Source organism: Amphibalanus amphitrite, unplaced genomic scaffold (genome assembly GCF_019059575.1).
Source record: "Amphibalanus amphitrite isolate SeventyFive unplaced genomic scaffold, NRLGWU_Aamphi_draft 000243F_arrow, whole genome shotgun sequence".
NCBI lineage: Eukaryota > Metazoa > Arthropoda > Thecostraca > Balanomorpha > Balanidae > Amphibalanus > Amphibalanus amphitrite.
Window position 1 is genome coordinate 618,315 of NW_024881738.1, and position 20,860 is coordinate 639,174.

Consider the following 20,860-nt stretch of genomic DNA (forward strand, 5'->3'; position numbering starts at 1 on the left):
AAAACGGCAAAATTTCAAACGCCGCTAACTTCTTCATTTTTAAAGGAATCAAGACGTAACAAAAAAGGTTATACGTGATTCTACTTTGTCTATCAAATGGCTATCTCGGTTTTTTGAAAATTTTGGATTTTGGCCAAATTTTTCCAAAAAACTGACTTTTTTGGGAAAATATTTATAAAATCCAAAATTTTTAGTTTATCGAAAAAAACCGGAATATATGTCAAAGAAGTGGTCTATGTGCACCTACATACCAATTTTTAGAAGAATCGGTTCAAAAATGTGGGAGTTATTCAAAATTTTATGACGTCACGACACACAAATATTTTGAAAAATGATTTTTTTGGAAGTTTTAGACCTCGTACGGAAATAAAAATAGCACCATTCGATTTGCCGTGAAAAACTGCATCGGATAGACACCTTTTTAGGCCTTAACAACCAACTTCAAAATTTGACCTCACTTGACCTGACCTTGACCTGACCTCGACCTGAAATTCATCCAGAGGTGGTTCTTATCACTTATTGAGTGTGCCTATTGAATTCCATGAGTAAAATGACCCATAAAACATGTGTCGCACATCCCCTTTTCTATATTTTGTTTTTGGTGACCTTACCTGACCTGACCTGACCTTGACCTTGACCTTTGAATGACATTGTGTGCAACGAATATTGTCTTGGTAGTCTAAGAACACGTTTTGGGCAATCAGTCTCAGTCCATTCTTCGGCAACTACGGTGCAAGGCCAATACTGTAGAAACTTGCATTTTGTACCCTTGACCTGACCTTGACCTGACCTCTGACCTACTTAAGCAAAAAAATTTGGGCTCTTAAGATCCGCCTTGTTGAGAGCTTTCAATTGCCGTTTTTCCCGTCTTTCTACGACCATCGGTTCGGAAGTTAGACAGGGGGGGGCAGAATCTGCCCCCCCCCCCCCAGCAGGGCGCGTATGGCTGAATAGCCCAGCGGGGCGCGGGTTAACCTGCGCCCAGGTGTAGTATTGAGCCGAACGCGCCATGCAAGGGCCAAACGAACGCGCCAAGATTCTGCCACCGCTCAGTCTTACTTCCGAACGGATGGTCGTAAAAAAGACGAGGCCGACAATCAAAAGGTTTTAACAAGAAGGAGCTTGGGGTAATTATTTTCCTAAGTATGTCACAAGTCAGGTCAAGGTCAGGTCAAAAATAAAAACTACATGTTTTGACATTATTGTCTTTGTAGCTCATTTGGCGAAGAATGGATTAACATCGATCACCCAAAGCGCGTTATTCGGTTACTAAGATAACATGCATTGCATAGATTGTCATACGATGGTGATGGTCAGATCAGGTCAGGTCACTAAGGACGAACTATTTAATACGATATGTGTGCCACATGCTCATTGATGCAGATTTCATTCTTTACGATCAATCACAGCTGACAAGCCATTACACAGCCACTGTTGCTAAGTGCTTACTTTAACCCTCGCCCGCACATGGGGGGGGTGGTTGCCACCCCCCCCCCCCCCAGGTAGTCTTTCTGCTCTGCACTCAACATTTTTAGAGCTAGAAGGCTGAGTTTTCGTATAGCTGCTCCTCTATCCTTTCTTGATGTCCACTGAAAATTTTAAGTTTCTGTGATTTTTGGTTTCGGAGATATGACCTTGTTTTTCAGGTCATGTCATGACCCAAATGGCCAATTCTCAACATTTTGTGTTTGCCATGGGCCTTGTGAGCTTTTGACACCCTGATTTCGGCCTTTTTTTGCCAGTCTTACCTCCCACCTATCATGGAACATGTTGTTCGACGATGTGCAGGGGTCAAGGTCAGGGTCAAGGTCAACCTAGGTCATCTAAGATAATTGCGTTTTAGGCAAGCTGAAGTTACTTTTTGTGAAGTTTTTTGACTGCATTTTTGGTAAAAGCTTCTCAGATCATCATTTCATGTAATATGGACACAAAAACAATCGGTGCGCACATCAGTATACACACAGACACACACAGACATACAAACACATATAATTGACCTTGACCTAACTTGACCTGAAATTACCTCAGCAGCAAAATTATGGTCGGGTAGTGTGACAAAGAGGTTCTAGCTGGCTTGGCACCAGAAAACAGCATCGTCATCGGTATATGATAAGCAGCGCACTTGATATCCAACGGTGACCCAAAACAGCAACATTTTTTAGTTTGACCTGACCTGGAAGGTCAATGACTGACCTGAGAAGGTAAAACTGGGTATCATTAGATTCGTCTCTTCCCAAAGAATCTTTTTGGTCCTTACCGCTAAGCTCTATCTCCAACAGGAACGAAATGGCACGGGGGGGGGTGGCAACCACCCCCCCATGTGCGTTCTAGGATGGGAAAATGGCATGTGCGGGCGAGGGTTAGTGGCCCTCTTTTCCAACTTGTGTTTCATTTATCACTCAGCGGCTGCTGCTCTGTGATGTGATGTTGTGCTAATTCGGATGAAAGGGCTGTCGTAATTTGTGACTATGTTTTTGTGCGTGTATGTGCGCGATTTTTTACCAGCTCATGCACCAAATTTTGTTTATTTTCATTTTTTACAACTATGCTGTGCTTTTTGCGACGAGACTGCAAGCTCATGGTGTTGGTGGGTTAGTGTTGATCCTTGCTTGACTGCTGAATTTTACTGCAAGCTATTGCTGAAGCTACTCATCTATGCTCTGGACTTGTTTGAGGTGAGGATATGTTCTTTGGTAAGTAGGCATGGTGTATGGTAAGTTACCGTTCTCCTGTTCAAGTTAAAGGATATTAAGGATATTTAAGGATATTATTCGCATCCTAAACAAAGCCTTAATAGTAATTGAACCAAATACACCAAAGCATGAGACCGACAAGAAAACATATGAATAAGAAACAATTTACAGGCACAAGAACAAAATAGATACGCATTTCACAGTTCACACAGACATTCCTCAAATTCATCGCTGGTGGATCCAATTTCCTTTTCCACGCCGTCGTTTTAAGGTTTTCAGCAAATGTTTCGATGATTGAATGGTTGTAACGCTATTCTACCTAATCTATATAATAAACGCTATATAGTATAATCTTGTAACAATCTTGATTAATTATTATTTCGTGCAAATGCTATTTAGATTCTTTTATACTTGGTTGTCGGTTTAAACGTTATTACGAAACCGCGTTGTGAACAAACGCGAAGACGTTATCAATTTTGGAGATTTTCCTCACTTGAGTTATCGCGTTCGGATTTATATGGTGATTTCTATTTTTTAACGTGTGCAAAACCATATAGCAAGACTAAAATGATATTCTATTTCTATTGGTGAGTTGGTGAGTAAACTTCTTGTTACATTGCATTGCAGCTTGCAAGTGTCCCTGAGAAAGTTTATTCCTTTTTTGTTCAGTGCATGCAAGTGTTCGTTTTCCGGAATGATGGTTATTTTATTTCGTTGATGATGTGCATATAGCGTTTGAGAGTTAAGGTTTAATTTTTTATTTTTATGTGGCACTCTACCTTAGTTATCATGGGTAAGTTACCGTAAGTCATTGTGTAATTTCATGTTGATTTCAATGTTATTTTCATAATAGCATATGAAACATAAGACAAATGTGTTTTTCCATAGTGAGTCTCTCAAAAAATCCCTAGAATGCCTAAGTTATCGTTAAATCTTACAATGATAACTCACGTTAGTTATTGAAATCAATGTATATTGTATAATAAATGTATTTGCTGGATAAATGGTCCTTGCTCTATTAAGCTGTATAGGCATCAAGTGAGCTCGAATATCAATGCATTACAAGAATCAAATAGCAATGTCTTCATTAATGCAAGCATCTGCTCTAACTGCTTCTTTTTCTGATTTAGTATACGCAAGATAAAAATAATTGATAGTAAAAAAGATGCCATAATCTTTTATAGCAAGCTGGTGTGTTTTAGTGTAACTGAATACAATTATAATAGATATTTCTGACTGTTTACGCCTGTCAGTTGTGTTTGATTATCAGCCAGTATCTTTACTTATACCTTAAGCCTATTGGACACATAATTTCTGGTATAGGTAGGCTGTTGGGTAGGTGGTAGGTAAGAAAAAAGGTAGGCGGATAGGTAGACTGGAGGGTAGCTTGGAAGGTAGGTAGGTAGGTATAGGTAGGTGATAAATTGGTTGTACGTAGCGTACGTAGACGGTAGAAAAGTATACTGGTAAGTAGGTGGGTGGGTATAGGATACTGTATTTAAGAGTGATATAGGTAGGCGCTAAGTTGGTACTGTTAACGCCAGACCCCTTGAGACCCTAATTTTTCGCGATTACTTTTAAATGCGTGAAGGAATTTCAACCAAGCTCAGGACATGGCCGTTTCAAGACAGGCCGAAACTTTTACAATTTAGATATTTTATCGCCATTTCAATATTTCAGGCACTTGTCATTGACTCGTAATGTTAACTGTTTTTCCATCCTGGATAGAGGCTTTCTACGTCATATGACATTAGGCTCCGCCCACGACTGCGGCATTGACCCGTGCCCATCAGCGACCTCTGTACAAACGACACCCCTGCCATCTGTGAAGGACTATGAATTTCGTTGACGCTTCACGTGGTATGAGTCAATTGCAGCAGACGGTCAAGTAAATGTTAGGCTCTTGTTGACTCTTGTAATAGGACCAAGAGGACCATCACTCCTCAACCTACTACTCAGTCGTGCTTCGAACAAACGTTAACGATTCCTAACAAATACGATTTTCGATGTAGGGTATCTGTTTGAAATACGAGCGAGCCGTATGATGTGAAGCTCAGGCAATTAACTTATTATTGCGTTGTTCGATGGTTGCATAGCGATGTACAAATCGGCAGCTACTTGGTGACATCCGACATCCCATTATCGCATTATCTGCAACGCCATAGGCTTTAAATACAGGTGAATATTTCCTAACCTTATCTCAGTTATATGTCATCTGCCCGTCATTTGCAGCTTATAAAAAAGATATATATCAGCGAACATATCAGCATTGTAGAAGCAATGCGCATTGAGCATTTATGACTCCTTAGTCATCATGTCGCTCTCTGGGCACTGTCAGCCAAGACGCTACGCACAACTCCGCCGGCTTTCGGCACCGCTCGACCGTCGCCCGTCCCCGCTCACCGCCACAGCGAGAGTGACCGCGCGCCGGCCCGAAACCGCCGCAGGCCAAGACCACAGAGGCGGGGCTTAGCTGTGACGTCATAACGTATCACAGACTGACTGGTGATAGCCTCTACACACCGGATGAAAATCTTGCTCGAAATTTAACATTACGAGTCAATGACAAGTGCCTGAAATATTGAAATGGCGATAAAATATCTAAATTGTAAAAGTTTCGGCCTGTCTTGAAACGGCCATGTCCTGAGCTTGGTTGAAATTCCTTCACGCATTTAAAAGTAATCGCGAAAAATTAGGGTCTCAAGGGGTCTGGCGTTAACAGTAGGTGGGCCATGATACTGATTGGAATATCATGGGTTCTGGACAGTCGTCAGACTCCGGGAAGAGTCTCCAACGACTGCCGATACAGGACACGATTGAGTGTGTCGTATGCCATACTTGTCTATAATATCTGTACACTTGTGCAGCACTCTCCGGCAACTGACGACTGTCCAGGGCGATGTCCGCCGTATCCCTCCGGCTCCACGTGCCGGACATCGGGCAACAGGGCGACATCAGGCTGACCTCTTCTGACCTTAATCGGTCCCAGTAACGCCCGTTGCATGAAACGCTAACTGTACGCTGTAGGTATTATTCCCATTCCATACCGTTCTTTATTTGGGATAGTTAACATGCTGCTACTTTTGTAATGTGTCACTTGATAAACATGATTTGAGTCATATGACATCCCTGCAGCGTCATTTGTGTTCATCACATGTATTACCTACAATAAAGCAGCCTGATGTCACTCTGGCTAAGAGAGGGATAATAGATAAACAGCGGCAAATGTCCTGGGTAGCAGGCGTGCACGCAGGATCTTTGAATGGGAGGGGCACGACCTCCAGAGTGTGGCCTCAATACTGATGGGCCCCCAGCCGAAATTGGTTTCCAAGTCCTAAAGCTATAAGCGGTGTTAATTGTGTTTTGCTTCAAGCCTTGTACATACATGAATGAACAGATATTGCATCGGCTTACCTTATAGGACTTTTCTAATTTCTTCTTACCTGAGGCTGAGACGTCTTTTCTCAGTAATTCCAGATTTTTTTTTTTTTTTTGCTTAAAGGTAGCGTGCCAGCTTTCCTGGACCGTATGGAGTTAATGGCCCAGATAAGGAGAACCGGATTTTTAGAACTTATCCATACCTTCAAAACTCATGGAAACGTCTTAAATTCTTCAAATTTTGAGTACCCCAGTGCGAAATTCGCCCCGACGGGTTGTCGGTCGTACCCCAACCACATTTCACACCACTATGAACAATAAATGCACACACTGAAATCGCTATTACCGATATGCTCATCCAATCAAGTTTCGATAAACCCGTTCATCATCATCTCCTGCGGTTTCGAACACGCCTGTTAGGTGGTGCGGTAGACCGCGCCCAAAGCCAGGGCCCCGGTAACGTGAGGTAGCCGAGTCGGGGCAGCGTGCGCTGACCCAAGCCGGGGCCGCGCGTCCTCCCGGTGTCATGTGATAGCCCGGGGCTGCCCGCGGGGATGCGGTAGACCGCGCCCAAGGCTGCGGCCCTGGCTTGGGTCAGCGCACGCTGCCCCGACTCGGCTACCTCACGTTACCGGGGCCCTGGCTTTGGGCGCGGCTTCTGCTCATACTTTGTGGTGCGGTGGTGGTGCGTCGGGCCGCGCGCTCTGACTTCGGCCAAGAAAAATGCGTCAGCTGATCATTGTCATTTCTGCCACTTGCGTGTGGTGAAATGGGGTCATAACTTAAGAGACGGCTTTTTCATATCAATTATTTTACACAGGGGCGGATCCAAGGGGGGGGGGTCACATGGGTCATGGCCCCCCCCTTGAGGCCCGGGGCCCAAAGACCTGCCAGGGGCACCACCGGCCTATCAGGGGTATCACAGTCCTGACAGGGGCACCACAGGACCACCAGGGGCACCACAGGCCTAGCAGGGACACCACGGGCCTGGTGCCCCTGGGCCCTGACAGGACTGTAACGCCCCTGACAAGCCTGAAGTGTCCCCGGCAGGGACGTGGTGCCCCTGACAGGCCTGAGGCGCCCCTGCAAGGCCGGTGGTGCCCCTGGCAGGCCTGTGGTGTCCATGGTAGGCCTGTGGTGCCCTTGCTAGGCCTCTGGTGCCCCTGACAGGCTTGTAATGCCCCTGGAAGGACTGTGGTGCCCCTGGGCCCTGACAAGCCTGAGGTACCCGGCCATGACAGGCCAGTGGTGCCTTGCTAGGCCTGTGGTGCCCCTGGCAGGCCTGTGGTGCCCCTGGCAGGCCTGTGGTGCCCCTGGCAGGCCTCTGGTGCCCCTGACAGGCTTGCGGTGCCCTTGGAAGGACTGTGGTGTCCCTGGGCCCTGACAACCCTGAGGCGCCCCTGACAGGCCCGTGGTGCCCTTGTTAGGCCTGTGGTGCCCCTGGCAGGCCTCTGGTGCCCTTGCTAGGCCGCTGGTACCCCTGCGCCTTAAGAGGACTGGTGCCCCTGAAAAGTCTGAAGTGCCCCTCGGCAGGCCCGTGGTGCCCCTGACAGGCCCAAGGTGCCCCTGCGAGGCCGGTGGTGCCCCTGGCAGACCTCTGGTGCCCCTGGCAGGTCTGTGGTGCCCCTGGCAGGTCTGTGGCGCCCCTGGCAGACCTGTGTTGACTGGTGCCCCTGCTAGGTCGCTGGTGCCCCTCACAGACCTGTGGTGCCCCTGGGCCTTGACAAGCCTGAGATGCCTGGCTATGACAGGCTCGTGGTGCCCCTGATAGACCAGTGGTGCCCTTGCTAGGCCTGTAGTGCCCCTGGCAGGCCTCTGGTGCCCCTGCTACCCCTGCGCCCGGCCGAGGACTATGGTGCCCCTGAAAAGCCTGAAGTGCCTCTCGACAGGCCCGTGGTGCCCCTGACAGGCCCAAGCTACCCCTGCAAGGTCGGTGGTGCTCCTGGCAGGCCTCTGGTGCCCCTGGCAGGTCTGTGGTGCCCCTGGCAGGCCTGTGTTGACTGGTGCCCCTGCTAGGCCGCTGGTGCCCCTCACAGGCCTGCGGTGCCCCTGGAAGGACTGTGGTGCCCCTGCCCCTAGGGGTGCTCATGGGCCCAACAGGCCCGTTGTGCCCCTGACAGACCTGTCGTGTATACTTGCTAGACCTGTGGTGCCCCTGCTTCCTGGCGGGCCTGTGGCGCCCCTACAAGGCCGTAGGTGCCCCTGACAGGTTTGTGGTGTCCCTGGAAGGACTTTGGTGCCCCTGACAAGCCTGAAGTGTCAAGGACAGATCCTTTAGACGCCAGGGTCAAGTTCGTCGGACTGACAACGATTCGCTTACCTGATAACGTTCCTGGTAAGTACTTACTACTCAGCGTCCACAACATATATACACATAGTACATTCATATATACTTGCTTACAATTGGTAAATGTGGTTGTGGCAAAAGTTAAGATACTGACTAAAAATAAAAATTAAAAAGAAAAAAAAAACTGAAAATGGGGGCACCACCAAAATGAAGTGGACGAAATCCGTTGAGTTTTTAATTTTGGGTATAGGTAGGGGCACCACTTCGATTCATGACCCTCCCCTTGGAGTTTTCCTGGATCCGCCCCTGATTTTACATAAAATCATATTTCAAACCATAAATAATGTTCGACAGCCAAATAAAAGAAACAATACCAATACAGGCTTACAATTTACGGCTCGACATTGTGTTGTCTACGATTAGACAGCTGATAACTCATTCTCGTACGTCGTAACTCTATTATGACCTTTGCTTATTGTCACATGTGCGCCGCATTCGCGATTGTTGCCGACGCCTGTTTGCAGGCCAGCCCACTACAGTTGTTATACATATCGAAAAACCGATAAACTTTTAGGCGAAAAAGGCACTATTCCAGGCCCATTTTCGATTTTTTTGCGATATTAGGCAAAAACAGAAGCTTCTTATCCTAGGAAAAATAAAATGGGAAATCTTTCAAAGGTGGCACACTACCTTTAACGCTCGGCGGCTGAGAGGCTGCCACAGTGTCACACCCCAGACGTTTTTTTTTTTTGCAATTTCTCGGAACGCGCTGGCCAAAGAGAACTGAAACACACCGGACTCCTTTCCCGTATGTATACGTCTAGGACGGGGTGCTCAAATTTGGTGACGCACACTGTCTTAGAACCTTAGGTAATCTGAATTGATTGCATTGCAAATAATTAACCATTGAATTGTCCATTGCCTAACTTGCTCTTGAGATTAAAAAAGTATTGGGTCTGCCAAATATTTTTCTTAAAAAAAAATATTTGACCTAAGATCTGCCTCACACAACACTCAATTCTCCAGTTATACTTTCCTTCTGCTCTCGTTAACATCTTGCGTCCTTGAAGATCCTGTAAATCTGCAAACAACTGGTCCCGGGCAAATACAAACAGGTTCGGTGCAATGTGCATCTATGGTTGTTCTCACCACGAACAAGGGAGGTGGGCGATATCATCTGATCGTAGTCTCGTCGAATGATGCAGCTTGCGCAATTGCGGCACTCAGCGGGCGTGGTGGACGCATACAACGGGCGTGGTAGACAGAGTCTGAGTATAAATACAAACGGTGTCTCAGTGCAGTCAGTCGGGCCTGACACAGCCTCAGAATGAAGACCATCGTTGCGGTAAGTAGAGACGGCGCTGGTTGTCACCATCCTTCCTAAACCGCTGACAGAACCTTAGTTCTGGGTGCAGAGATGACTGAGGCTATACTGGCATGTTCTTTGTTGGAAGCAATGAGTTCAGAACGTCTGCAGGCCCACAATTTATTCTAGGTTTTTTTTTGCATTGGACAGGGCACCATAAAAATTATCTAAGGCTGAGAGTGAAAGGCGGTAAGTCGTCGTGTTCGTCGTGTTTACGAGTTCAAGTTGTATTTTTGCATATAATCCAGCTACAAACTTGCTCAACTCTTACCATTTATCCAGAACTGAACAGCAAATAAATGTCTTTCGCATCTTTGCCTGAAGTTTGTATTGTGCTAGAGTCCTTTTCCCCTGATTCTTCTTCGCAAATTGTCCTGCTGGCTTCGGGGTTTTATCCAATTAGACAAAATTCCAAGAAAAATAATGAGCTTATAACGAAACGGCCTATCACGTGCTCTTTTTTGTTGGGTTAGGCCCGTTCGGTCCACTATTGCAGAGCCCACTTTTTATTACCCTAGGGTCATCTTTGATCCCCCCGCCCCTCTCCCTCCTCCTGCAGGCTCTGCTGTGCGCCTGCGTGGCGGTGGCGGCCGGCAATCCCCTGCTGGTCGGCGTTCAGGAGAAGGCCAAGCTGCGCATAGCCACCCTGGACCCGGTGGAGGCGGACACCCCCGCCAACACCAAGCTACTCGTAGAAAACGAGAAGGAGCTGGAGATACCGGCTACTCGCGTGCTGACTTACTCCGCCCTGCCCTACGCGCACGTGTTCCGTAAGAAGCGCGCCCTGGTGCGTCAGATGCACGGACTGGGGATGGTGGCGGCAGATACGCCGGCCAGCACGGCCCTGCTGCAACCCATCGTCAGCGAACACAGCATGGTCGTACCCAAGATGGTCTACATGATGATCTGAGACCTGTTCAGCGAGTTTTCCGTCATGACCTCACCGCAGCACTGCCTTGCTGATAACTCAGCTGAGCGATGGATCCGCGCGTTTGCTCGGAAACGATGAGGTGTATGCGCTTATGGGACTGCCAGAAGAATGGGAATACCCATACGCATGACGATTGGTTTCCAGTGTCGATATGAAAAGATGTGAAATAAAAACTGAAAGTCTGATGCATGTCTGACCAGAAACACGACAATTCGCATTGCGTGAAACGTTCACTTACCAAGGTAGGGGAGAGTGGGATAAGATGCCCAGGGTGGGAAAGACGCCCCACCCCCTCTAGCGGCGAAACAAAGAATCGAACCCGGAAATTAATGTTCTTAGCGTAAAGCGGAAGCCTGCCTTGTTAACTGCACAAAAATTTGCGAAGCTCAGTTGGGCAACGGCTGGATGGTGAATGCATGTTTTTTATTTGCTGCTTTCAAAAAATATTTTGGTGTCAAAACATTGTAAATATCAAACAAGGTAGATAATTTTTGCGTCCCTTGCTATAGTCGTGATACATTAACATGCGTGTACTGTGTCCCAAGCAGTTTGTTTCAGGGTGTAGTGTTATGGCTAACAAATTGTACTGATTTAATGTTACTTCGGTACCTTGGGGTAAGATGCCCCCTGTCCTGATGGGGAAAGACGCCCCCCTAAATCCGTAGGCTGTCCTTCAAGCAGCCCGTCAAATCATTTATTACATGCTTGTGATGAGAGACAAAAGCCGATCTGGGACTATTGAGAGTCCAGTACGGTCGGTTGCTCCCCATGCCGGTCTCTCGGCCCACACAGCGACTTTTTGGGCGGCATCTGACTCTGAGAGCCCTCACGACGGCCTCTGTGGGCCCCATTATTGGCTCCAGGGCCCCACACGACATCCTTTGAGGGCTCCCACGTTGGCTTCACGGACCGCGCTGGCATCTGAGGTCCTCACAATGGGCTCGCGGGCCCTCAAGCATCATGAAGACCTATAAGGGCCCCACAGTGGTCTCCGAACGCCACCACGGAGGCTTGTTTGGCCGCGCTGAACTATGATGGCCCTAACGATGACCTCTGAAGCCCCTTACGACCACTTTTGAGGGCCCTTACGATGACGTTTGGTGTCTACTGCAGGCTCGAAGGGACTACTGATTCGTTCAGGCGATTCACGTACCCATTTATGTCACTTATAGTGCAGGGGGCATCTTACCCAACGCCAGGGGGCGTCTTTCCCACCCTGTGGGGTAAGACGCCCCCTTTCACATCTTCAGAAAAATGCTTAATAGCAAAAAAAGTTATCATATTTCAGGCACAAAAGTGTGATATTTTTGGAGAAAAATGATGTCGCCTTCCGTTGAAACTCCAAGTTTTTGCTTTCCGATCGTCATTTTCGAATAATATATGACAAAGTAAAACCCTGGGCATCTTTCCCCACTCTCCCCTACTATAAAAAGCGATATGGGAGATAAAATAAGTTTGGCAATGGCGGCATGCTATTCAAGTATGGGACGGCCTCCGGACGAATAGTTCACAGAAACATTGATATAACTAGATCCGTTAACGTTCAACACCGATAGCCGGACAGATATGGGTCATTGAGAGCTTCCAAATTGGTGTCACTTATTTGTAGGTAAAAATAGCTTACCTTTAGCGGTCCATTTTCGTTCACAAGTTATGCACTCTTCGCATTGCATTATTAGTGCAGGCCCTGTAGAGCTGTGAAGCTCTTCGCATGTAGCATTTCAAATTCTAATGCATTCATACGAAGAGAGAAAGACGCAATCCATGCTTACATGAGGACAATGACTTTGGTCAAATGTAAAAGTTCGAGGCAGCTTCCCAAATCATCGGAAAGTGTTATATACACCGCTGCTCGGTCGGCACTCGGCACACAAATCCACCGCTGTCACTCTCTCACCGCTCGCATGACGCTCTCAACACAGACTGCACGCAACACAATCCGAGACATCTGCCTCCCCCCCCCCCCACCGCTGAGCTATAGTTAGAGGTGGCAAAAGATGAAAATTTTGGGAACCAGACTCGAACCAGACCCGGCTGGACATTTCTGGAACCAGTCGGACCCGGTCTTAGTTGGAATCGGAACCATTTGGACCCGTTCCCCAAAAGTCAATTAATACAAACTACTTGTAGGTGTCATTAGTTGCATCATGTAAAACAGCCTATTTCCCACTGGGAATAATAATGTGCTAAGTGTGTGCAAAGAAACATTAACTTCATTCACTTTTTTGCAATAATGTGTAGTGTGCAAGATGTATAGTTTATGGTAGGACCCGGTTGGACCCGTCATAAAATTTCCAGGAACCGGTCTGGACCCATATGGGTCCAGACTGGTTCTTTGGACCGGGTCCTCGGGTCCACATTTTGCCACCTCTAGCTATAGTCTCGTCTCGATCCGCATCGGTATCAGATGACCGCCCGAGAGCGTCACGTGATCGACGGACGGACGGACGGACGGCACGGCTGGCGTATGGCCGATCACTTTCTTCGTTCACAATAAGCACTGGTCAGTAAGTTGTGAAAAACGCTTCACAATAATTGTACGTTTGGTGCCTACTGCCTAGTGCCTTCTCAGGAATAACAATCCTTGCTCGTAAGTCCATCAGGATCTAGACGGTTAGAGAGCGTGGATGTTCAATTTTATCTTTCATCGATGCGCTTTGAATGTCTTAATCGCACGTATAGGACACCGCAAATGTCCCGTCGCTCCGTTGGTAGAGCACCCAACTCCCGGTAGTGAGAGCCCGGGTTCGAGACGCTCCGGCACTCGATATTTGAGACTCCTGACAGGGATGGTCTGCGGTTGGTGGGAGCAGCCGCAGCCAGTTGAAGTCGGTTGAGTGGGACAGGCCGTGTCCGGCTTTGAAGGGCACGTTAAACTTTGGCATCTAAATTCTCTCGTTACCCGGAATAGCGCGATCGGACGGTAGGGGTCGGGGTCTACGCAACAAGCTCTGCTTAGCGTGGGCTCCGGCTCTGTCAATCTGTCCATTCAAACATTCGAGCTAAATTTATTTTTAAAAAATGCGTGGATATTTTATGTGAGATTTAGGCACAGTGTTCGGCTTCGATTAAGCTAGATAGGGATACCTATAGGAAGGATCACCGACCGGTTAAAGGTTATTTCGTGCGAAATGTGAGAGTGAAATCAGGAGCGTAAAACTATGATCGCCGCCTACAATATGCCACTGTTAAGCGCGTTTCGTACTTACTCGACATTAGGGCCCCCTAATGAAGTTTAGTGGCTCGACGAGGCGCGAATTGGAGACTCCGCGAGCCGCCTGGTCCGAGGCAGGGTCGGGAGAACACTCTGTGGGGAGGGGGCGAGGACGGGGAGGGAGGGGGAAACGGGACGGAGGGGACAGCCGTCAGTCTGCGGCAGAGGCCGGCGGGGAGCGGAGATGGACCGCGGACAGCGCGTCCCTGTGTGATAGAGCGTGTGCTTTACGTCCTGTGAGTCGGGCTCGTGAGTAGTGTGGGTACGGCGCCTAGTGAGCACCATCGAGGACGACTCAGTGGAGAAACGGGGCATGGACACCGCTTATCACTACGACCGCGACAGTCACGGCATGGCAGGTGGGTCCGGTACGCCGGCACCAGCGTCCTCCACATGGGTCAGGTGTGATATGGCTGGCTGTGTTGACGAGTTACCGGGTACCTGTTATGTGTCGTGTTGTGCGTGTGTTTGTTACACCGGCAGCGGAGGGGGGCCGTTCCAGGCTGACAACGTCGAGATTGGGCCGGTAAACGGCCGACGCCGGGCGAGGGGCGTGCAGGCCGACAGCGCCGACACAGGGCCAAGGCGGCCGACAGACCGGGTGCCGGGCCGTTTCAGGCCGACAGCGCCGACACAGGGCCATGGCGGCCGACAGACCGGGTGCCGGGCCGTTTCAGGCCGACAGCGCCGACACAGGGCCATGGCGGCCGACAGACCGGGTGCCGGGCCGTTTCAGGCCGACAGCGCCGACACAGGGCCAAGGCGGCCGACAGACCGGGTGCCGGGCCGTTTCAGGCCGACAGCGCCGACACAGGGCCATGGCGGCCGACAGACCGGGTGCCGGGCCGTTTCAGGCCGACAGCGCCGACACAGGGCCATGGCGGCCGACAGACCGGGTGCCGGGCCGTTTCAGGCCGACAGCGCCGACACAGGGCCATGGCGGCCGACAGACCGGGTGCCGGGCCGTTTCAGGCCGACAGCGCCGACACAGGGCCCATTGCGGCCGATCGACCGGGTGCCGGGCCGTTTCAGGCCGACAGCGCCGACACAGGGCCATGGCGGCCGACAGACCGGGTGCCGGGCCGTTTCAGGCCGACAGCGCCGACACTGGGCCACAGTGGCCGACAGACCGGGTGCCGGGCCTGTTCAGGCCGACGACGTCGAGATTGGGCCGGTAACGGCCGACGCCGGGCGCCGGGCCGTGCAGGCCGACAGCGCCGACACAGGGCCACCGCGGCCGACAGACCGGGGGCCGGGCCGTTTCAGGCCGACAGCGCCGACACAGGGCCAAGGCGGCCGACAGACCGGATGCCGGGCCGTTTCAGGCCGACAGCGCCAACACAGGGCCACAGCGGCCGACAGACCGGGTGCCGGGCCGTTTCAGGCCGACAGCGCCGACACAGGGCCACAGCGGCCGACAGACCGGGTGCCGGGCCGTTTCAGGCCGACAGCGCCGACACTGGGCCGGCTAGCGGCCAACAGCACGGGTGCAAGGCCGTCAGACTGTCAGCGCCGACACGGGTGGTGATCGACGGGTGCCGGGCCGCCCGCGCGCAGCGGGGCTCGGTGGCGGCGGCGCGGCGGCGCCCGTGCCGGGCCGGCTGCGGTCGAACCGGAGGAGCCGGGATACAGATGGTTTACGACCCTGGGTGGCCGAGGGTGCCGGGCCGCCCGCGCGGCGGGGCTCAGTGACGGCGGCGCGGCGGCGTCCGTGCCGGGCCCGTGCGCGGCGGCGTCCGTGCCGGGCCCGTGCGCGGCGGCATCCGTGCCGGGCCGGCTGCGGTCGAACCGGCGGAGCCGGGCCACAGATGGTTTACGACCCTGGACCCCTCCCCTCCCCTTTATGGCAGGCCCGCCCCAGACGGCGGGACACGAATCGAGTATCACTGGTCCGTTGGGAGTATCACGTGTCTGGGGGGAGTATCACTCTTCTGTCTGGTGGGAGTATCACTAATCTCCTGGGAGCGTATCCTGTTCGGAAGGTGTCACATGGCTGTTGGACCATAGCCGGCGTCAGCTGAGAGGTCAGATGTCGGGTGGGGGAGCGTCGGGCCGGCCGAGGCGGGCGGGACGGTCGAGGGGATGGCTGCATGGCGGCGTCCGGGGGGGGGGGGGGCGAGGCGGGACCACCGGCCGTTTGAGCAGTACGTGCACGGCCGTGATGGCGAGTGGGTGGCCAGGGTTTCCCAACGGCGGCGCGCATCCGTGCGACAGTGACGTTCCATTAGTGACGGTGACGTACGAATTGCTACGAAACAGCCTGGCGCCGGGCTCCCGTCGAGCCTATGAGACGGGCCAACGCCGGTACATTGAGTTCTGCAGGCGGTACGGGCTGACAAGCGTTCCGGCGTCGGATGACACACTCACATATTTTGTGGGTCACCTGAAACGGGCGGGACTAGCCGTCGCTAGCGTGAGGCAGTATTTGGCAGCAGTGAGACACCTTCATCTTCAGTGGGGTCGGCCGCTGCCAATGGGCATGCCCCCCTACACTGCGGCCGCGCTTCGTGGCTACGAGCCTCGGGGCGGCGGTACGGAGCCCCGCCGGCAGGCGATCGACATATCGGTTCTTCGCCGCCTGAAAACCCGTTTGGCATCATTACTGCCATCGGCTTGGGACCAGCGGTGCGTCTGGGCTGCATGCACACTGGCGTTCTACGGCGGCCTGCGGAGCAGCGAATTCCTCGTCACCGGCCACGGACGGGGAATACGGCATGGTGATGTGTCTTTCACATCGGTCGGCCTTCGGGTACTGGTGGGAATTCAAAAAAACCGACAGCATGGACCGCCAACGGCCGTCGAGCTCCCAGTAACAGGCACGTCCACTTGTCCTGTGAAAGCTATGTACCTGTACCGACAGGCAGGGCGCGCGGCGGATGGAGCGCCGCTCTTTGTACTGGACTCGGGAGCAGTGCTCACGCGACGACGGCTGAATGATCTTCTCCGTCGCGCGCTTGGGCCCGGATTCTCTTCTCACTCCCTGCGGATTGGTCTGGCCACGGCTGCGGCGGCGGCGGGTGTGGCCGACCCTGTACTGCGCCGCTTGGGACGGTGGCGGAGTGCAGCGTGCGACGGATACGTCCGGGGACACAGGAGGGCAGTAATCGAGGCCTTGGTCGCAGTGGCGGGGTCGGGCCATTAGCGCTCAGTCTGGTACTATCGGTATCTTTTTTGTCGTGCGTGTTTGTCCAAACGTATACTAGTCGAGATTATGACCGTGTGTACCGTCTGTCAGGATTGCGGCCGCTCAGCGCTGCCAGCGGCGAACAAGATAGGATCGACGCCCAACTGCGAGCGGAGTTAGACTGTGCACTCGCGATGGGCCGCCAGGATGGCGGCATGCATCCGGGGTCCGGCGACGAACGCGGCGGCGGTCACGAAGGTGTGCGATCGCATGCAGCAATCCACCATCAGAGCCAACAGCGCGATCACCTGCCCCCGGCCGCCGCTACGGTGACGGCGGCCGGCGCGGCGACGGCGCCGGGCCCGGCTTTCCGCAGTGGGCCCCCGGCAGTGGGGGCGGGGCCGTGTGGGCCGGGTACAGGGCCGGCGGCTGGCGGCCGTGACCGAGAGCCGGTGGCACGACCCCGGCGGCCCGGCTGTTATAGCGCGGAGGACTCGTACATACGGGGACGATGGGCAGGGACCGATGACGTTCTGGGGTATGATGACGATCGCGAACGGGCTGGTTCGGCGGCGCCGGCGACACGTTTCGGCGACCTTCGACGGCACGGCGGCGGCCCTGAGCCCCGGAACGCGGACCCGGAGCAGCGCGGCCGCACCGGGCGGCGGCGGCGCCGCCGACACAGCAGCGATGGGGGACCGGTGCGCCGCCGACACAGCAGCGATGAGGGACCGGCGCGCCGCCGACGGCGGGACGACCTGTCGTACTCATCAGAGTCGGAGTCTGACGAAGAGGACGGCATCGACCGGAGGGTGGAGTATCGGGCCGCCCCGACGCGGTCACGGACGGGGGCGGCGCCGACGGCTCTGCGGCTGCCTGCGATCCAAGTCAGAGCCGAGCGGCGGCTACGGAACAGGCGCCTGTATGTGTCAGTGGAGGAGGCTTACGATGCCGCAGAGGGCCGGCCGAACACGGCCATGGAGTATGTCGACCGTGTGGCCGGCTTGCTTACACACACAGTGTTTCACTTCCCTGAGTGCGGGTTGCAGGTGGTCGGGTACCTGAGTTGGCTTGTCGGGCTGTGTGCGCGGCGCTCGCTCCGCGACGTACAGGTGGCCGATAGCCGGGCGCGTCAGGCCATGGCCATGCGGCCGAGAGATTTCATGACGCATGATGATCTGGACCGGTTCGCGGTGCCCGCGGCCCCCGTGCGGAATGGTGGGAACCCAGGCCCCGGGGGAGGGTTTCGTAATGGCCGAGTGACATGTATGCGTCATGTTCAACGGAACGTGTGCCGTTTCCCGTGCCCCGAGAACAGGTATCACCCGCCGTGTACCGAGTGTGGTTCTCAGGTCCACCCTACAGGTTACCACGGAGCACCAATCGGCGGTGGCGGTTTTGGCCCGGCATTGGGCCGCGGCCGGGGACCGGTGAGCCGCGGCGGTGTTTTTCCCTAGTGCCCAGGTGAGTGCAACACCTGCCGCGGCGCGAGACGCGTGCCCGCCTACACCGGTATAGGCGTCGAGAGACTTGACCAAGTGTTCCGGGGCTGTCCCAATGTTAACCTAGAAACGCGGAGGTCGTCTTGTACCGCTTTCGCGTCAGAGCTCAGCGGATAGGGTTCAGAGGGGGCCGCCGGTGGAGATTCACCGCGACAACCGCTCCGCCGTGCGGCGCAGCAGGGCCGTGTGTGCTGCGATTACTCGGGAAACCAATAACGGATTCCCTAGGGGACCTGTTCAGACGCCCGGCTCTTTTTAGACCTGTCCCACCCGATGGGAGCTTTGTGGTGTCGGTCGGGGTGACACGGACGACGCGGTCGCCGTCTACGATCACATTCAGGCGATATGTCGCTATATATCGAACTTTTGGGGGTCATAATAGACACCGTCGCCACTGTCCGGTTATCGACTCTGAGTGTGCCAATACACTACAATTGCCTATCGGTTCCAGTTGGGGCATTTGGTGGTAGATGAGGAGCGCAACCAAAAAGTGGGTGAGTACGGCCAATAACAGCCAAATGGGAATGGGAGCACGGGACAATGGCGATAGAGGAGGAAACACTAATCGACATTAGGGCCCCCTAATGAAGTTTAGTGGCTCGACGAGGCGCGAATTGGAGACTCCGCGAGCCGCCTGGTCCGAGGCAGGGTCGGGAGAACACTCTGTGGGGAGGGGGCGAGGACGGGGAGGGAGGGGGAAACGGGACGGAGGGGACAGCCGTCAGTCTGCGGCAGAGGCCGGCGGGGAGCGGAGATGGACCGCGGACAGCGCGTCCCCCGCCCACCATCCCCACACAGCGGCCCCTTTTCCTTTCTTTTTCTCTCCTTCTCTCGTTTTTTTTTTTAACTCCACTCCTGCTTCGTTGTCTTTGTTAGTTGTCCCCAGTAATAGGTACCGTCGTCTCACCCAAGGTTGTGGTAGATGAGGAGCGCAACCAAAAAGTGGGTGAGTACGGCCAATAACAGCCAAATGGGAATGGGAGCACGGGACAATGGCGATAGAGGAGGAAACACTAACAAGTCTTTGGGGAATAACATGATTCTTAGAGCACTAACAACGTCATCTGAGCCTGGTCGCCACTGGGCGCACGTCACGCCACGTCGAATCGCCGCGTCACCTGGCCCTGCGTCACGGCTGGGGCTGCCCGTTCTGCGCAGTCAGTTCAGGGCCGCCCGTCAGCTTTGATGGTATTTAGGACCCTGGCTTTGTTCAGTACAGCGCCAGCCGTCACCCAGACCGCAGGCTTGTCAGTGCGCTTCAATCGTTGAGAGGCACAGTACGAGTGGCACCATGTTCCGTTTCATTCTGTTGGTGGTGTTGGTCACCCTGCTGTCCACGACCGAGGCGTTCAGGTGCGCCCGCTGCGGCACCTACGAGTGTGCCCCGGAGCCCCCTGACGCCCAGTGCGCGCCCTGGGGTAAGGTGCTGGACGTGTGCAACTGCTGCACTGTCTGCGCCCAACAGCTGCACGAGAGGTGCGGCGCCCAGTTCGCCGGATCGCCCAAGTGCGGCCGCTGTCTGAAGTGTGTGAAGCCGCCGCTGGAGCCCGGAGAGCACCCGTACAACCAGTGGGGCGCGTGCGAGCTCGACTGTAGCTCCAAGGAATGCCAGAAGGACCCGGTGCCTGTGTGCAAGATATTTGAACTGAGCGATCGGTCCAGTCAGTGATTCCAGCCGACAAACGCCTTCGATTTGAACAATAGCTTGGCGACATTGATAGCATACCTATGTTTGTTATTTGTGGTCATAAAAGTTGCAATGGGTGGTTTTGTATCGTTTCTTTGTGGTCTGATCACTATGTTCCTCAATAAGCAATAATGTATCTAGTGCGATCGGGTTGTGACCTGACCTGATAAGGTGACCTTACAGGATTTCAGGCTCGATAACTTGACGCTTTGATATTGAAAGATGTTCAAACGCTCGTGCATGTCGGATGTTTTACCTGCCATTTCCTTTGGTGGAGTTCTTGGATATATAACGTCTACTTATGATATACCTATGTTTGGCTGTCTACATCTTTCGGCTTTTCTTGCAAATACATGCACTATGTTAACCCGCGCCCCACTGGAGTCTGCATATAACGCGCCCTACTGGAGGGGGGGGGGGGGCTATTCATCCCGATCGTCCGATCGTCAAAATTCAAACGGCATCTGATAGCCCCGGAAAAACTGTTGTGCGAAACCTAATTTCATTGACCTCAAGGTCACCGATGACGTCACAGGTCAGGTCAAAGTAAAAATAATCGATGTTTTGCTTGTTCGCATTTTGGGCTCTGGCCGCCGTCTTACAAGTCAGATCAGACTCATTTTTTGTTTACATACTCGTGAACAGATGCTTTAGATACCCTGAGGGTATCAAATTTGT

At 53.0% G+C, this 20,860-nt stretch overlaps 3 protein-coding genes across 3 annotated transcripts; all 3 read left to right on the plus strand.

The window, feature by feature from the left end:
* The first annotated feature begins 9,663 nt into the window (after nt 1-9,663).
* LOC122386216 lies at nt 9,664-10,840 on the plus strand. Its single transcript, XM_043375203.1, has 2 exons — nt 9,664-9,703; nt 10,284-10,840. The coding sequence occupies exons 1-2, from the start codon at nt 9,686-9,688 to the stop codon at nt 10,632-10,634; spliced, it is 369 nt and encodes a 122-aa protein (XP_043231138.1). The 5' UTR covers nt 9,664-9,685; the 3' UTR covers nt 10,635-10,840.
* A 3,108-nt stretch (nt 10,841-13,948) lies between these two features.
* LOC122386194 lies at nt 13,949-19,507 on the plus strand. Its single transcript, XM_043375148.1, has 2 exons — nt 13,949-14,228; nt 17,105-19,507. Exons 1-2 carry the CDS (start codon nt 14,183-14,185, stop codon nt 18,448-18,450), a joined length of 1,392 nt encoding a protein of 463 aa, XP_043231083.1. The 5' UTR covers nt 13,949-14,182; the 3' UTR covers nt 18,451-19,507.
* A 279-nt stretch (nt 19,508-19,786) lies between these two features.
* LOC122386210 (single insulin-like growth factor-binding domain protein-2) lies at nt 19,787-20,164 on the plus strand. The gene has a single exon (XM_043375196.1). It carries the CDS (start codon nt 19,787-19,789, stop codon nt 20,162-20,164), a length of 378 nt encoding a protein of 125 aa, XP_043231131.1.
* The last annotated feature ends 696 nt before the right edge of the window (nt 20,165-20,860 follow it).